This window comes from Aphis gossypii, chromosome X (genome assembly GCF_020184175.1).
Source record: "Aphis gossypii isolate Hap1 chromosome X, ASM2018417v2, whole genome shotgun sequence".
NCBI lineage: Eukaryota > Metazoa > Arthropoda > Insecta > Hemiptera > Aphididae > Aphis > Aphis gossypii.
The window spans coordinates 60,543,184-60,556,019 of record NC_065533.1 but is presented as its reverse complement, the minus strand read 5'-3'; the positions used below and the strand labels follow the sequence as shown (position 1 = coordinate 60,556,019).

At 31.3% G+C, this 12,836-nt stretch overlaps 1 protein-coding gene across 1 annotated transcript; it reads left to right on the top strand.

The window, feature by feature from the left end:
* The first annotated feature begins 3,022 nt into the window (after positions 1-3,022).
* Positions 3,023-9,193, top strand: LOC126551696 (uncharacterized). The gene is made up of 3 exons (XM_050205697.1): positions 3,023-3,410; positions 7,235-7,428; positions 7,941-9,193. The coding sequence occupies exons 1-3, from the start codon at positions 3,394-3,396 to the stop codon at positions 9,080-9,082; spliced, it is 1,353 nt and encodes a 450-aa protein (XP_050061654.1). The 5' UTR covers positions 3,023-3,393; the 3' UTR covers positions 9,083-9,193.
* Positions 9,194-12,836: the final 3,643 nt, after the last annotated feature.

Sequence of the window (12,836 nt, the reverse complement as noted above, 5' to 3'; positions counted from 1 at the left end):
AGTAGTACAACACAGCCGGATCTGGGACCCCTCCCCCCCAGCCACTTCCAACAAACACAACGATTCATCAAGCGCGGCTACCACTTCCTTCCCCCGACCAATACTACGGTTCCCGTCTTTTCCCTCCAACTATACAGCAGCTCACTGCTACTATATCTGCACTTCCCTTCTCACCACACCACCCCAGCAAACGGTACTGTGCCACCCAAATACCTCCTTCCATTCCCCACCTCTAAATGCGTGGTCGAGGGAATACTGCCTACATACATATTATATATTATACCTATATATATTATACTTATACATGAATACATTTAACATACATATATACATTCTACGGGACCTCATCCATGCGCCTGCACCCTCACCCGTCTATATAATTCGACAGAATGTGTGCGTTTTCTACAGGATGGATCACCTATATGTATATATCTAATATATACATACATATAGTATATAAACTATACAGGGTGTAACTCATCTGTTTGACGAATGCATCAGTAATAGTGCAAATGTAATAATGTGAAATATACAAGTATATTATAATATATAGTATATACCTGGCTATATAATTTTGGAATAGTCAACTTTTAAATCGACTTAAAAAATAAAAGGGCGTTAATACTCAAAGTTATATACATATACTTATAATTTATATATATATTTCTTTTTTTAGAATATTATCGAAATCATGTCGTGATAGACATGTTGGTCACCCCTATTATATATTATAATACAGTGGTTTAGGTAATACAGGGTTAAACGTACGTTTTCGGGTGTTCGATTAAACGTGAAATTGAATGCTATCGCAGTGGCGTAGTTAGTGGGTGGGCCTAGCCATACTGATGCGAAGTTGCCAAATTTTTTTTAACAAATTTCAGTTATTTCATAATTGTTTCTAATATTTGAAAACAGATACAAATAATAACATTAAACAAATTACTCAATTGTCAATAGTTCAAAACAAGCAAACAAATTACATTTGATTGGAACTTTAATTCGATCTGCAAGATGGTTATGCTCACAAGTATTTTCTAAATTGGAATTATTAGTTGTTATTAATATACTGTAGACATACACTGTTATATACAGCACCTCCATCATCTGACATATTGTCCTGTATCTGTCGGCTGTCTGATGTTTCGAAATGTATACATAGCACATTCATTATTAGTATACTAATAAGTTATTCCCCCTTTTCAAATCTTCATAATTGCAAATTTCATTTTCTATTTAAAAAAATAAATATAAAATTGTATTACTGCAAAAAAATACGTAGATTAACACAGCTAAAACACGAACACAACTGACAATAAATAGGTATAGATGATAATAAGTATGATCTATAAAAATATAACTAATTACTTCTTAGTGATAGGAAGTTTATTTGGTATCCACAATAACAAGTAATAAATAATCTACTTCAGATTTAAGATTTATCGTATACACCTATAAATTTTTTTTGTCCTATATATTTGACAAAATTTCTTAGAATTTTAAGAAGTAACTTAAATACTTTTTTACTTAAAAAATATAATATAGCGCACGCAAAAAAAAGTTTGATTATTACTTGTACACGCCTAAAAATTTAAACGCCGAAAAGGACCACGCGTCATTGTACCACGACCTCCGTCGAATTATTGGTAGAATATAACATTTACCTTATATTTTATAATGTCGTAGTATATTATAATATAGTGTAAATTTATTAACACATATAATTATAAGTACAATAAGTACATATAATACCACAATATTTTAGTGAGCATAAAAGTTGGTGAAAAATACACCGGAGCGAACGTGTAGGTATTATCTGTACAATCTTCTGTGTAAAATACCCGCAAAAGAGAAATCGCAGTGGGATCCGAATACAATAAGTCCTTTTCGTTTTCGGTCTTCGTGCCGATGGCCAACGACGTGTATGATGGGTTTATCGGCAGATGTTTTTCTTCTTCTTCGTAACATTACTGTCGTTTATTGTCTGCTTCGTCCGGTTTAATTGTTATTATATGACCCTTATTATGGTTTTCGTACACGTGTTGATAATTAAAAACTTCACTTTTAATCTTGACGAAGGTTCGCCGAGGGTGTTGGAATAATTAGTTATAATGAATACAATCTAAGACCATCTTCTATAAAAAAAAAAGTCCTTGATACCTATATAAATAAAAATTTTGAAGTTAAAAACAAAATAAATTCACTTAAAAAAAGTAATGCACTCTTTTAAATTTGCTACTGCACACAATTTTATGCTATACGACAGAATGCTAATCGGAATGCAATTAAATGTATTCTAATTATTACCATTGACTATAATGAATAAGTATGATATACTTTCTATACATACCTAATAAAGGTCTTTGGAATTCTTAAAGAAATTAAATACATATCTAATAATAAATATAAAATATTTAAGTCATGGTAAATTATTACTAGGTACATTAGTTAGTAGTTAGTACACAGTGCGCTCAAAGATTTTGTAGCAGTTTTTTATTCTCCCAAACAAAAAATCTGAAATCAAATTTTTATATATTATTTTAATAATGACTGCAGTTTATAGATTTTAGTAATAAGTAGAACATATATAGAAATGTTATGAGTTATAACATTTTGAATCCACTTTAAGTAAATGATCTACGTCTATATTTTAGTAATAAATAAAACCTTTCATTTATTTAACTTGAAGCAAGTCTGTAACTGAAAAAAAAAATTTCGAGAGTAGGGTCCAACATGTTTTTAAATACAAATACTGAACACTTGTCATTATTGCATAAAATTTGATTATTGTCGTTATTGAAAACATGATTCGTCATTAAAATGTTCAATTTATATAATAGTTAATTATTATGATTGAAACCTGATTAAGGACCTTTACCTATTAAAAATATATTAATTCTCAATTAATTATTTTGAACATAAAAAAAAAATCGAATAGGTACGTAGATATAGATTATGGTATTATGCATATAATATATATATATATATTATATATATTATTATGTATTATCCATTGATAACAACGCCCAATTCTTATCTATCTCGATGATTTTAATATAAATTCTTATAGGTAATATCCCTGAAAAAGGAATGACTGAGTCGGTCTCTCTCGCACATATATTGGTTTCAATACATTTCATTAATGCGCGATCTATTTATTTTAAGTCTTTGGTATTATGGCTCAACGGTCCGCCTAGCGGATACCGTAAAATGGTGGGGAGGGTTATGGGCGTCGCCTAATCTGTCGTCGTTGTCGTCGGTCGGGTAATTTTGTTACAAAATATACTTGAGCTCACTAGTTCACCTACAAATCAACTCAGTCTCGTTTTTGAGTCATAGCTGTGCGGTACTGTGAAACTGTGGAAGAGAATACAATCGTCACTGTTCATCTCGTGTATGTCTCGTGTACTCAGGTATGTCTGTTTTATTTATATAAATAATAAAACATTTTTTTATTTATATTCTAACGACGTAAAGGGTGGGTGAGAAGTATGGAAAATTAGGCAATTAGAGTAGGATGAATATATATTTTTAAATTTTTTTTCGAAAGCGATTCTTTGCATGCTTTATGTATTCATTTAATTCGGCAGACAAAGGCTGTTTTATTACTTAATCAATTACACATTGTAATTAGGTTTTTTATTCACGATTATTATAAAGTATTATGCATTACTTTACATGACTAATAAAGTTATAATTAAAATTATATTTTGGGTGGTTTTTGGTGAATAAATTTGGTCTTGTTAATCATTGTATTATAATGTTTACGGCAACCAATTTACGAACAAACTGATTTCTTTATTTTATAATAATAATTTTTTATATATAAATATTAAGTGAATTTTCAATAGTTAAAAAACCAATCGTTAACACTTGAAACAAGTCAACTTGAACATTAAAACCTTATTAAAGACCCATAATTTTCTCATTACTAATTTTTGTTAAGCAACCGCGTACACTGATTACTGATACTGTAATATTTATATATTTATTTTATATTTGTATTATTATTATTATTATTAGAGCTTTAAGATATTAATACTATTATTTTTTTTGGAACTGTTCAAAGAATTCAATAATATTAATATTGTAGTCAGGAAAAAAACCGTTTTTAAACCATTTCAGCTGTGACAAGATTGTGAAAGACTTTGGATTATCTAATTTAATGTCTATTATAATGGATAAATTTAAAATGTTTATACTTAATCGAAATACGACCAGCCTAAGTCTAACAATTTTGTCAAAGCAGAATAATGTTTACGTTAAAAAAGTAATTTAGTATATAATCACTATAATCGTACCAATTGGTAATTTGTATTATTTGACATGATTCAATGAATGTGCGTTAATATATTGATACGCTTTTTGGGCGCCGGACGAAATGTGTTGCACACCAGTGTACATACACCAATATAGATGTACATTCTGATTTGAAAAGTAATTTCATTTCAAATTGGAATATTCTTAACGATGGTAATGTTATGTCTCTATCATTGTAAAATAAAATTACCGTCAGCGATTTACTGTAATACATGCGGTAGGGTACCTTCTTAAATAAAAAACCATGCTATTATTAATTATACAAGAAATGTTATAGGTGCATTAAATCGTACTCAGTTGTAAAGATGTTTTCTCCTTATAATCAACAGCAAAAACTTACTATTTTATTTTATTCCATATCTAACCGTACCTACATTATAATATATTATCGGTTTTTCTACCTGACCTACGTCTGAAAAGTGGCTATCTAGGACCCATGGGTGTAATATAGAAAATTTTTATAGGGAAAAAACTTTATTTTATGTCAATATACCGTTAACTCAGAGATACTTAGAGACTAAACAAACCCAATGAATTCATTTTTCAAATTATCAAAGAGGCAGTTGCCCTCTCTTGCCCCCCCCACTGTTTACGCCAATGCTGGGACCCCATATGCTGAGTCCCACTGACTGGTCAGTTACACGTGTATCTGCCGCCTTCTCACGCTCTGCGTTAAACATATATCTATGACTTCACGTCAGATCGTAGGTTTACATGCGATGATGCTAACGATGATGGTTTAACGTTGACCGGGTGACGATACTACTACGCATTTAATCATAATCGATACGGTCAGCATTTCCAAGAAAAGCATCTCTCGTATCACTTTCGATAATAGGCCAATAGTTTCTCACGCTATATCTTTTAATTAAATTCGTGCATGGGTGTTGTCCATCTATTACCCGAACTATTTGTGATTTATTTAACCCTTCACTTTTAGGCCTAGTGTTACTGACTCGTACTTGATTAATTCTACTCCAAACGAAAATGTTCATAAATCCTACGACGTAGTATTTATTATATTTATAACTTTCATTACGCACGGTCCAACGTATGTATCTACGTTTCGGTACCTATATATAGGTATTATATTTAGTATCAGTTAGAGCACGTAGCAAAACCATCTAAAATAAAACGTAACAAGAAGACAATATTGTTGTATCCCTTCATCAACGCCACAATTTATAATCTTCGACTGAAAAGGTTTATATTTATAAAGATAATTATATATATCTTCTTCGACTATACATTTTCATGTCACAGAATTTATATATATACCGGATGCTACGTAAATCAAGAATAAAAAGAGATTTTTTTTCAAATAATAGGATCGTCGAGTGCACGAAATCTGCTATAAGGGTATATTATAATAATAGACAATAAGAAATCTATACTATCGGCAATAACAGTCGTTAAATTCTAACAAAGAATGAGAACATTTGCTAGTATTATGTCGATGTACAAAATTAGCTACCAACATACGGTGTAACTCGAAGAAAGAAAAGAAACTACATAAGTAGGTATTACTATTGTGTTAAGGTCTAAACAGCGATTTCGCTTTAGAATCTTCTACAGAATATTTTGTTCACAGTATGACCACACCCATGTATTTCAGCATATTGTCTCTGTCTATTGTGCTCGCAGTTGCAATTCTTACTACCGTCATCGTCACCGATAAATGACGTTTACCGATAGTGCATTCCAAATTTAAAATACTCGAATACGTCTTGCCTAAATATATTCATAGTGTATGCATTTATTGTTTCACTAAATTGGTAACCTTTATCATTTATTTTTCCGAAAAAATGTGGATTGTTAAATATTCGACAATTTTTGAAACCTATAGTGGTTAAACATAATTCCATGTTCACAATATTATTATAGTATCATTATCTATAAAAATTCATCTTCTATAATAATTGTATGTTTATAACTGTTAATTAATTATTTTAGTAGGTAGTTAGTTATTAACTTCACCGGTTGTCTAGACACTGTAGATTGTTGGTTAGTTTACTATGGTATATGTTTAGTATAATAATTTATCAATATATACTATGTATAATTAATATAATATTAGTATGATCAAAGAATTTTTCAAAATTGTACCTATAAAAATACATTTTATTAGATACATACTTATTATAAAATCATCTTCACTCTTCCATTACTGTTTTAGTAGGTACTTAATAAAAGTTCGTATATGAAAAGTAGCCAAGTCAAACTTTAGGCTTAAGTTATAAGAAAAAATTATATTTTAAGTTATTATAAAACATTTATAATTTTACATATATGTGTTTGATGGGATAATCAATATACTAATCTTATTCTCGTATAGCATTGCGTTAAAGTCTTTGTGAACTATATACAACGGCATGTTGCAAGGTATATCTTCCTGTATCAAATTTTGCGATTTAGGTCATCCTCATAATTAATCATACCGCCTATATAGGTATATCTGCTGCAACATAATCTGCAGGCTACTTTCCATTTGTAAACGATACAAACCGTCACTTGTTTTATTGATCTCTCGGTTATAGGTAGTAACTAAACTTACGTATTTATATATTATATTAACTGTATACTATGTAGTGATAGAAATCAGTAAACATGTACAGTCAATTTATAAGGATATGTGCGGGAAAACTAAATTAATCTTACGGTCTTAATTGTTTATTATTTTGTTTCTTTTAGTAATAGAACATTTGAATTATTTTTTCAAATATATAATTTAATACTTAAATTGAATTATTAAAATCCTTTGGATCGACAGAAACCTCTTAAATATCTCCTTAAGTAGGTATAGTTTTGGTTAAAAGTAGGATACATCCTGTGATCAGCTTGACAATGGTCGGTGGGTTAGGGGGTCAGATCCTTATATTATACTAATATATCATTAACATTTTATTGTTTTTCACAGCTGTAAAATGTTTCCATTGGCAAAATTAGCTTACTACGCTTGCAGCGATGATGAAAAATTTATTTATGACGAGTTGGAAACTTTAAAAATTGACATTCAACCCTGTTGTATCGACATTATAAGATACCAGCAAAAAAAGTCAACATTAAATATTGGGGAATATGATATCGCTGTTCAATTTATGGATGATGAAGGTAAGCAATAATATAGTCTGGACGAATATAAAGAGTATAATAAACTCGAATATTGTTACTGTATTTAATTTTATTCATAAAACCCAACCATTGTTACTTATTTTTCGTTTAACCATTTTAAATACTACTCTAATGGCTAGTTGATCACCTTTATTTTTTAATTCAAGCCTGCACATTCGATATCGATCAATAGTTGTGTAATTATTAATAATGCTCCTGAACGGGAAGAGCATTTTCAGCTTCACAAGTATTTTATTCAAAAATTAGTCCAGGACATCGGAAGACTTTTCATAAATATTTTATTTGATATATTTGGTATTATACCTCAATATTCTTCACGAACTCGTTCTAATTTATTAATTAAATCCCGCTGAAATAATTATGGACATAATAATTACCTTAAGAGGATTCCAATACTGCAAGAAATGAGTCAACACTTGACTTTTTTAATTTTGAAATATGCATTTTATATTATGAGTAATCCGGTTATATAATAGTATGTTACATTTTAGATTACACGATGAGCGAAAAAGCCGCTGCCAGTGGTCACATAATGTGCTTAGAGTTCGCTGAAGGCTGCGGGTTCCCGTGGACAAGAAGAGTACGTGCAAGGGCCGCCAAAAATGCAATTAATTGCCGTAATAACACTCGTTTTCGATCATTTGATAGCGTTATATGCAAAGAAGCTGCATGTAATGGCCAACTGGAGTGTCTAATGTACCTCTACAACAATGGCTGTTTATGGGACGAAGACACGTGTAGGGCGGCCGCGGAAGGTGGGCACATGGACATGCTGCGGTATGCCCATGAAAACGGCTGCCGTTGGGACCAGAACACGTGTTCGGGGGCCGCAAAAAATGGGCATATGGACATGCTGCGTTATGCCCATGAAAACGGCTGCCCGTGGGACGGGAGCACGTGTGAAGTGGCTGCGTTTTATGGGCACATGGACGTGCTGCAGTACGCCCATGAAAACGGCTGCCCATGGTACGAGGACACGTGTTCGGCGGCCGCGCAAAAAGGGCAAATGGACGTGCTGCGGTATGCCCATGAAAATGGCTGCCCTTGGAACGAGGACACGTGTGAAGCGGCCGCGTTTAATGGGCACATGGGCGTGCTGCAGTACGCCCATGAAAACGGCTGCCCGTGGAACGAGGACACGTGTTCGGCAGCCGCGCAAAAAGGGCATATGGACTTGCTGCGGTATGCCCATGAAAATGGCTGCGGTTGGGATGAGAACACGTGTTCGGCAGCCGCGCGAAATGGGAACATGGGCATGCTGCGGTATGCGCATGAAAACGGCTGCCCTTGGGATGAGAACACGTGTTCGGCGGCCGCGCAAAAAGGGCACGTGGACGTGCTGCGGTATGCCCATGAAAGTGGCTGCCCGTGGAACGAGGACACGTGTGAAGCGGCCGCGTTTAATGGGCACATGGGCGTGCTGCGGTATGCCCATGAAAGTGGCTGCCCGTGGAACGAGGACACGTGTGAAGCGGCCGCATTTAATGGGCACATGGGCGTGCTGCGGTATGCCCATGAAAACGGCTGCCCGTGGAACGAGAACACGTGTTCCCTGGCTGCAAAATTTGGCTATATTGATTTGCTGCGGTATGCCTATGAACGGGGCTGCCCGTGGGACAAATATTCGTGTTAACCGGCCGCGAAAAACGGACAAGGCTCATGTCTGGAAAATGGATGCTTGGAGTTTGAGGTATCCGTGCAAGAATGGCCAGTATTGCAAGAATGACAAAATTTGCAAAAAAGTACACCATTAAAACTTAAAAACTTTTTTTTGTAAAATATTATTTAATATACTTGTATTGTTATGAATTGAAGATGGGCTTATTAATTTTATTTATACCAACTACTAACCATAGGTACCTATACGAAAAACACAATATAATTTAAAGCGAAAATGAATGGCGTTTATTACATATTTATTTTGAGTAATATCTATCTATTTGTTGATGAGAAAATTATTTAGTACTGTAGATTAGTATAATAATTCAGTAATCGAAGAATTCTAATACTGAGTGCTCGTTTCTCGTCTTGGTTTTGTCGGCCGCGGAGAACCGATGTCGACCATCGGCGTTGTGGCTCAGTTTTGGCACGGAAACTCGTTAGGTGAGGGTTTCCCAACCGATGTGCCGTGAGACCTTTATAGGTGTGCCACGAAAATTCACTATTATTAATTAACGTTTACATACCATTTTGGTAATTGGTTAAAATATAATAGAGTCGCGAGTTATGTGATTTCTACTACGCGTGCGCAAACCACTTGTCGCACATTTTTCCCAATAATAATAAATATATAAATAATATTACGTAACTGATAATTTGTTTTTAAGGCTTTATGTTATATTTATATTATATTATAAATATTATAATATGAATATAATAATTATAGGAATAAATTTAAAATATAATTATATAAAGGTTCAAGTACACCTGCCCGAATATTTTAAATTATTACATTATAACTAAAATTGTTATTGTTTATTGTTAATTTCATTTCATTATATTTCAACTTAAAAAGTCTTTAAACAATACCAGGTTTTTAATGTTTTTATATTTTTCACATTTTATGGTAACAGTATGAGCTACTTAGCTACATGGAAATGAAACACAATACATATTTGACTGTAAAATAATCATGATTAAGACTTATTTTGTTAAAATAAAATTAGAAATTCAAATATTAATAAAAAAAAATCTAAAATCAAACAAGTTATAAAGTATAGGGTATAATAATAATAGTTTATTACAACTTATTTAACAATAGCCACACGCCGCAGCCGTTCATCGAATCTCAAAGGATGATAGTTATTATAGGTTGGTCCGATTTTACGAAATAAATGTTTCATAGAAATTATAGCTATCCAGAAATAAAGGGTCGTATAAATTGAGACGGCGGCAACTACGGCGCAATAACGAAAAACCAGGGGTTCTCCGTTTTTCATTCTCAACTTTCAGGTATTATTATACCAACTGTATGTTACTTGCGTCTCATAAGTGAATAATTATTGATCACATTCGTGGGGGGGATTAAAATGTTTGTCTTATCCATGTTAACACATATTTTTAGACGCTACAACCTTTGGTTTGGTTAGGTTTTAAGGGGGTTTAAGCACCCCCTCTCCTAAGTCCTCCGCGTTATCGACCTATGATGTGTCCCAAAAAAAGAATATTTTTCATTTAGTAAATTTGACCGGTAACTTGTGTCCCATATTGGGGATACACGTGGACTGTTTGATTATTATCGATATTATCTACTAAAATCACAAAAATCGATAACTAGTTCATAAATACTACTGTATCATAAACTCACTATTGGTGGACGCTGGAAATCGTGGTTTTCATAATAAATTGGTACAATATGATGTATTCATATGTCATAATCAATATCATTATTAGGTACCACAAGGTGGGCAGTCGGCAATAGTGGTATGGTGCCCCCCCCCCCCACCCGTTGAATTTTTTGTAATCATCAGTCAGCATTTTCTTATAAAGCAGGAAGCTGTTGTCCGTTGGAAATTATATGACTTATTGAAAAAAAAATGTATAATGTAGGAACGGGTCTTTGGCAGTCGGTAGTATTTTTAAGTTACCTTATTGCAGTTTACCACATGTCTTAATTAATATCATTAATGTTTATGAGATATTTAAAAATTGTAAAACCTTGTTTCAAATCATAATTTGTTTGAAAATAAGCTATATAAACTTTTATTTCGCTAATTACCAACTCAGTTTTTACATCACACATTATATCTTACAATTATTGTATTTTAATATTTAATACAAAATATAATACAATACCATGGGTATTATATACATATACTATGGCCGGTCATCGACCATAGTCCATAGTCTATAGATATTAACCCTTCAATGAGTAATTGAGAAAAAAATTGCACTCTATGTGTTTTTAGTCGTGGACAAGAGAAAAAATACTTAAAATTTTTAGTTATATGTTCTTATGCTCCTTTGTTTATTATATGTTGTTTGAAAACTAAGATTTTTAGATTGTTGAAAATGTGCAACATTGTGCGTAAATAAATATTTAACATTTCCACATACGTTGATGAATGGAATCATTAAGTAGGAAACCTGTTTTAATGAACCTAAATTATGTATTTTATCCATTAAAGTAATAATAATTATTATTTATTATCATTTATTGTCTTTGTACCTAGCGATGTATTTAACTTATAGATATCAACATTATCACACTTATATTGTTTTAAATTTACGCTCAGCTCCGTTAGTTAAATTAATTTTAATATATTAATATAAACGATGTTAATTACAATTGGGTGAATAAAAAGAATTACCTTATAAATGATGTATAGTAAAAATGTTTTTAATAATAATTTTATCTAATGGTATTTTCTAAATGGTAGATTAGTATGTATCTATATGTCAAATATACGAGTTATACCCTGTATATTATATAGGTATACCTATAAAGCACGATCATCAGACTTATATAAAAACTGATAATAATTAAAATATCGATATTGTACTGTTATAAGTTGACAAAACATAGTTGTAATATGAACATTTTAATTTTTATAGTTTTTACTGTATAGTACAGTATAGTATTTGCAGTATACTATTATGACTAAAAAATCTATTATAATATTAAAAAAATGTAATAAAATACAATTATATTTAAATATACCTAGCCAATGTTAAAACCAACCATACATGCTAATTCTAATTAAACCATTTTTTTTTTTTTTTTAATTGAAAGTTGCCTTATTATCTACTTGATATTTTTTTGTATAATTTATTCTATAAATCATAAGTAGGTATTATTGCTGTTCATTTGAAATTATAAATTATAAAATAATAATCTATCTTAAACAAAAAATGTATTTTTTTTTTATATATCTAATTGAATTATGTTAATAAATAGAACTTAAGAAATAATCGAATGACAATTATAATAACATTGTGCGATAAAATATTCGATAATAAATTTCTGTTCCTAAAGAACAGTAGGCATTAGATTACTGAATGTATTAATGACTAATGAGTATGTAAAATTTGAATTTAATGATTTAATAAAATTATTTTGAACGTGACGATCTGTCAGTCTTATTTTATTTGTATTTATATAGGTACTGCTGTAAGTGATTTATTTTTCTGTTAGAAATAAAATAGGTTAAATTTTCTGTTTTTCATAAATATTGAATTTACATATTTGAGGTTTTCAAATTTCAAATTTTAAATTTACCTTTCAGTAAAAAATTTAAAAAATACTATTTGATTAAGTTGTGTAAAATTGGGTTGGGTTTTCTAAACTTCACTGTATAGGATGACATTTTGATTGGAAGTATGTAACTTTCATTTGAACTATAAAACGTTATAGTATTATTATTATGCTGTAGTAGGTATTTAGGTAC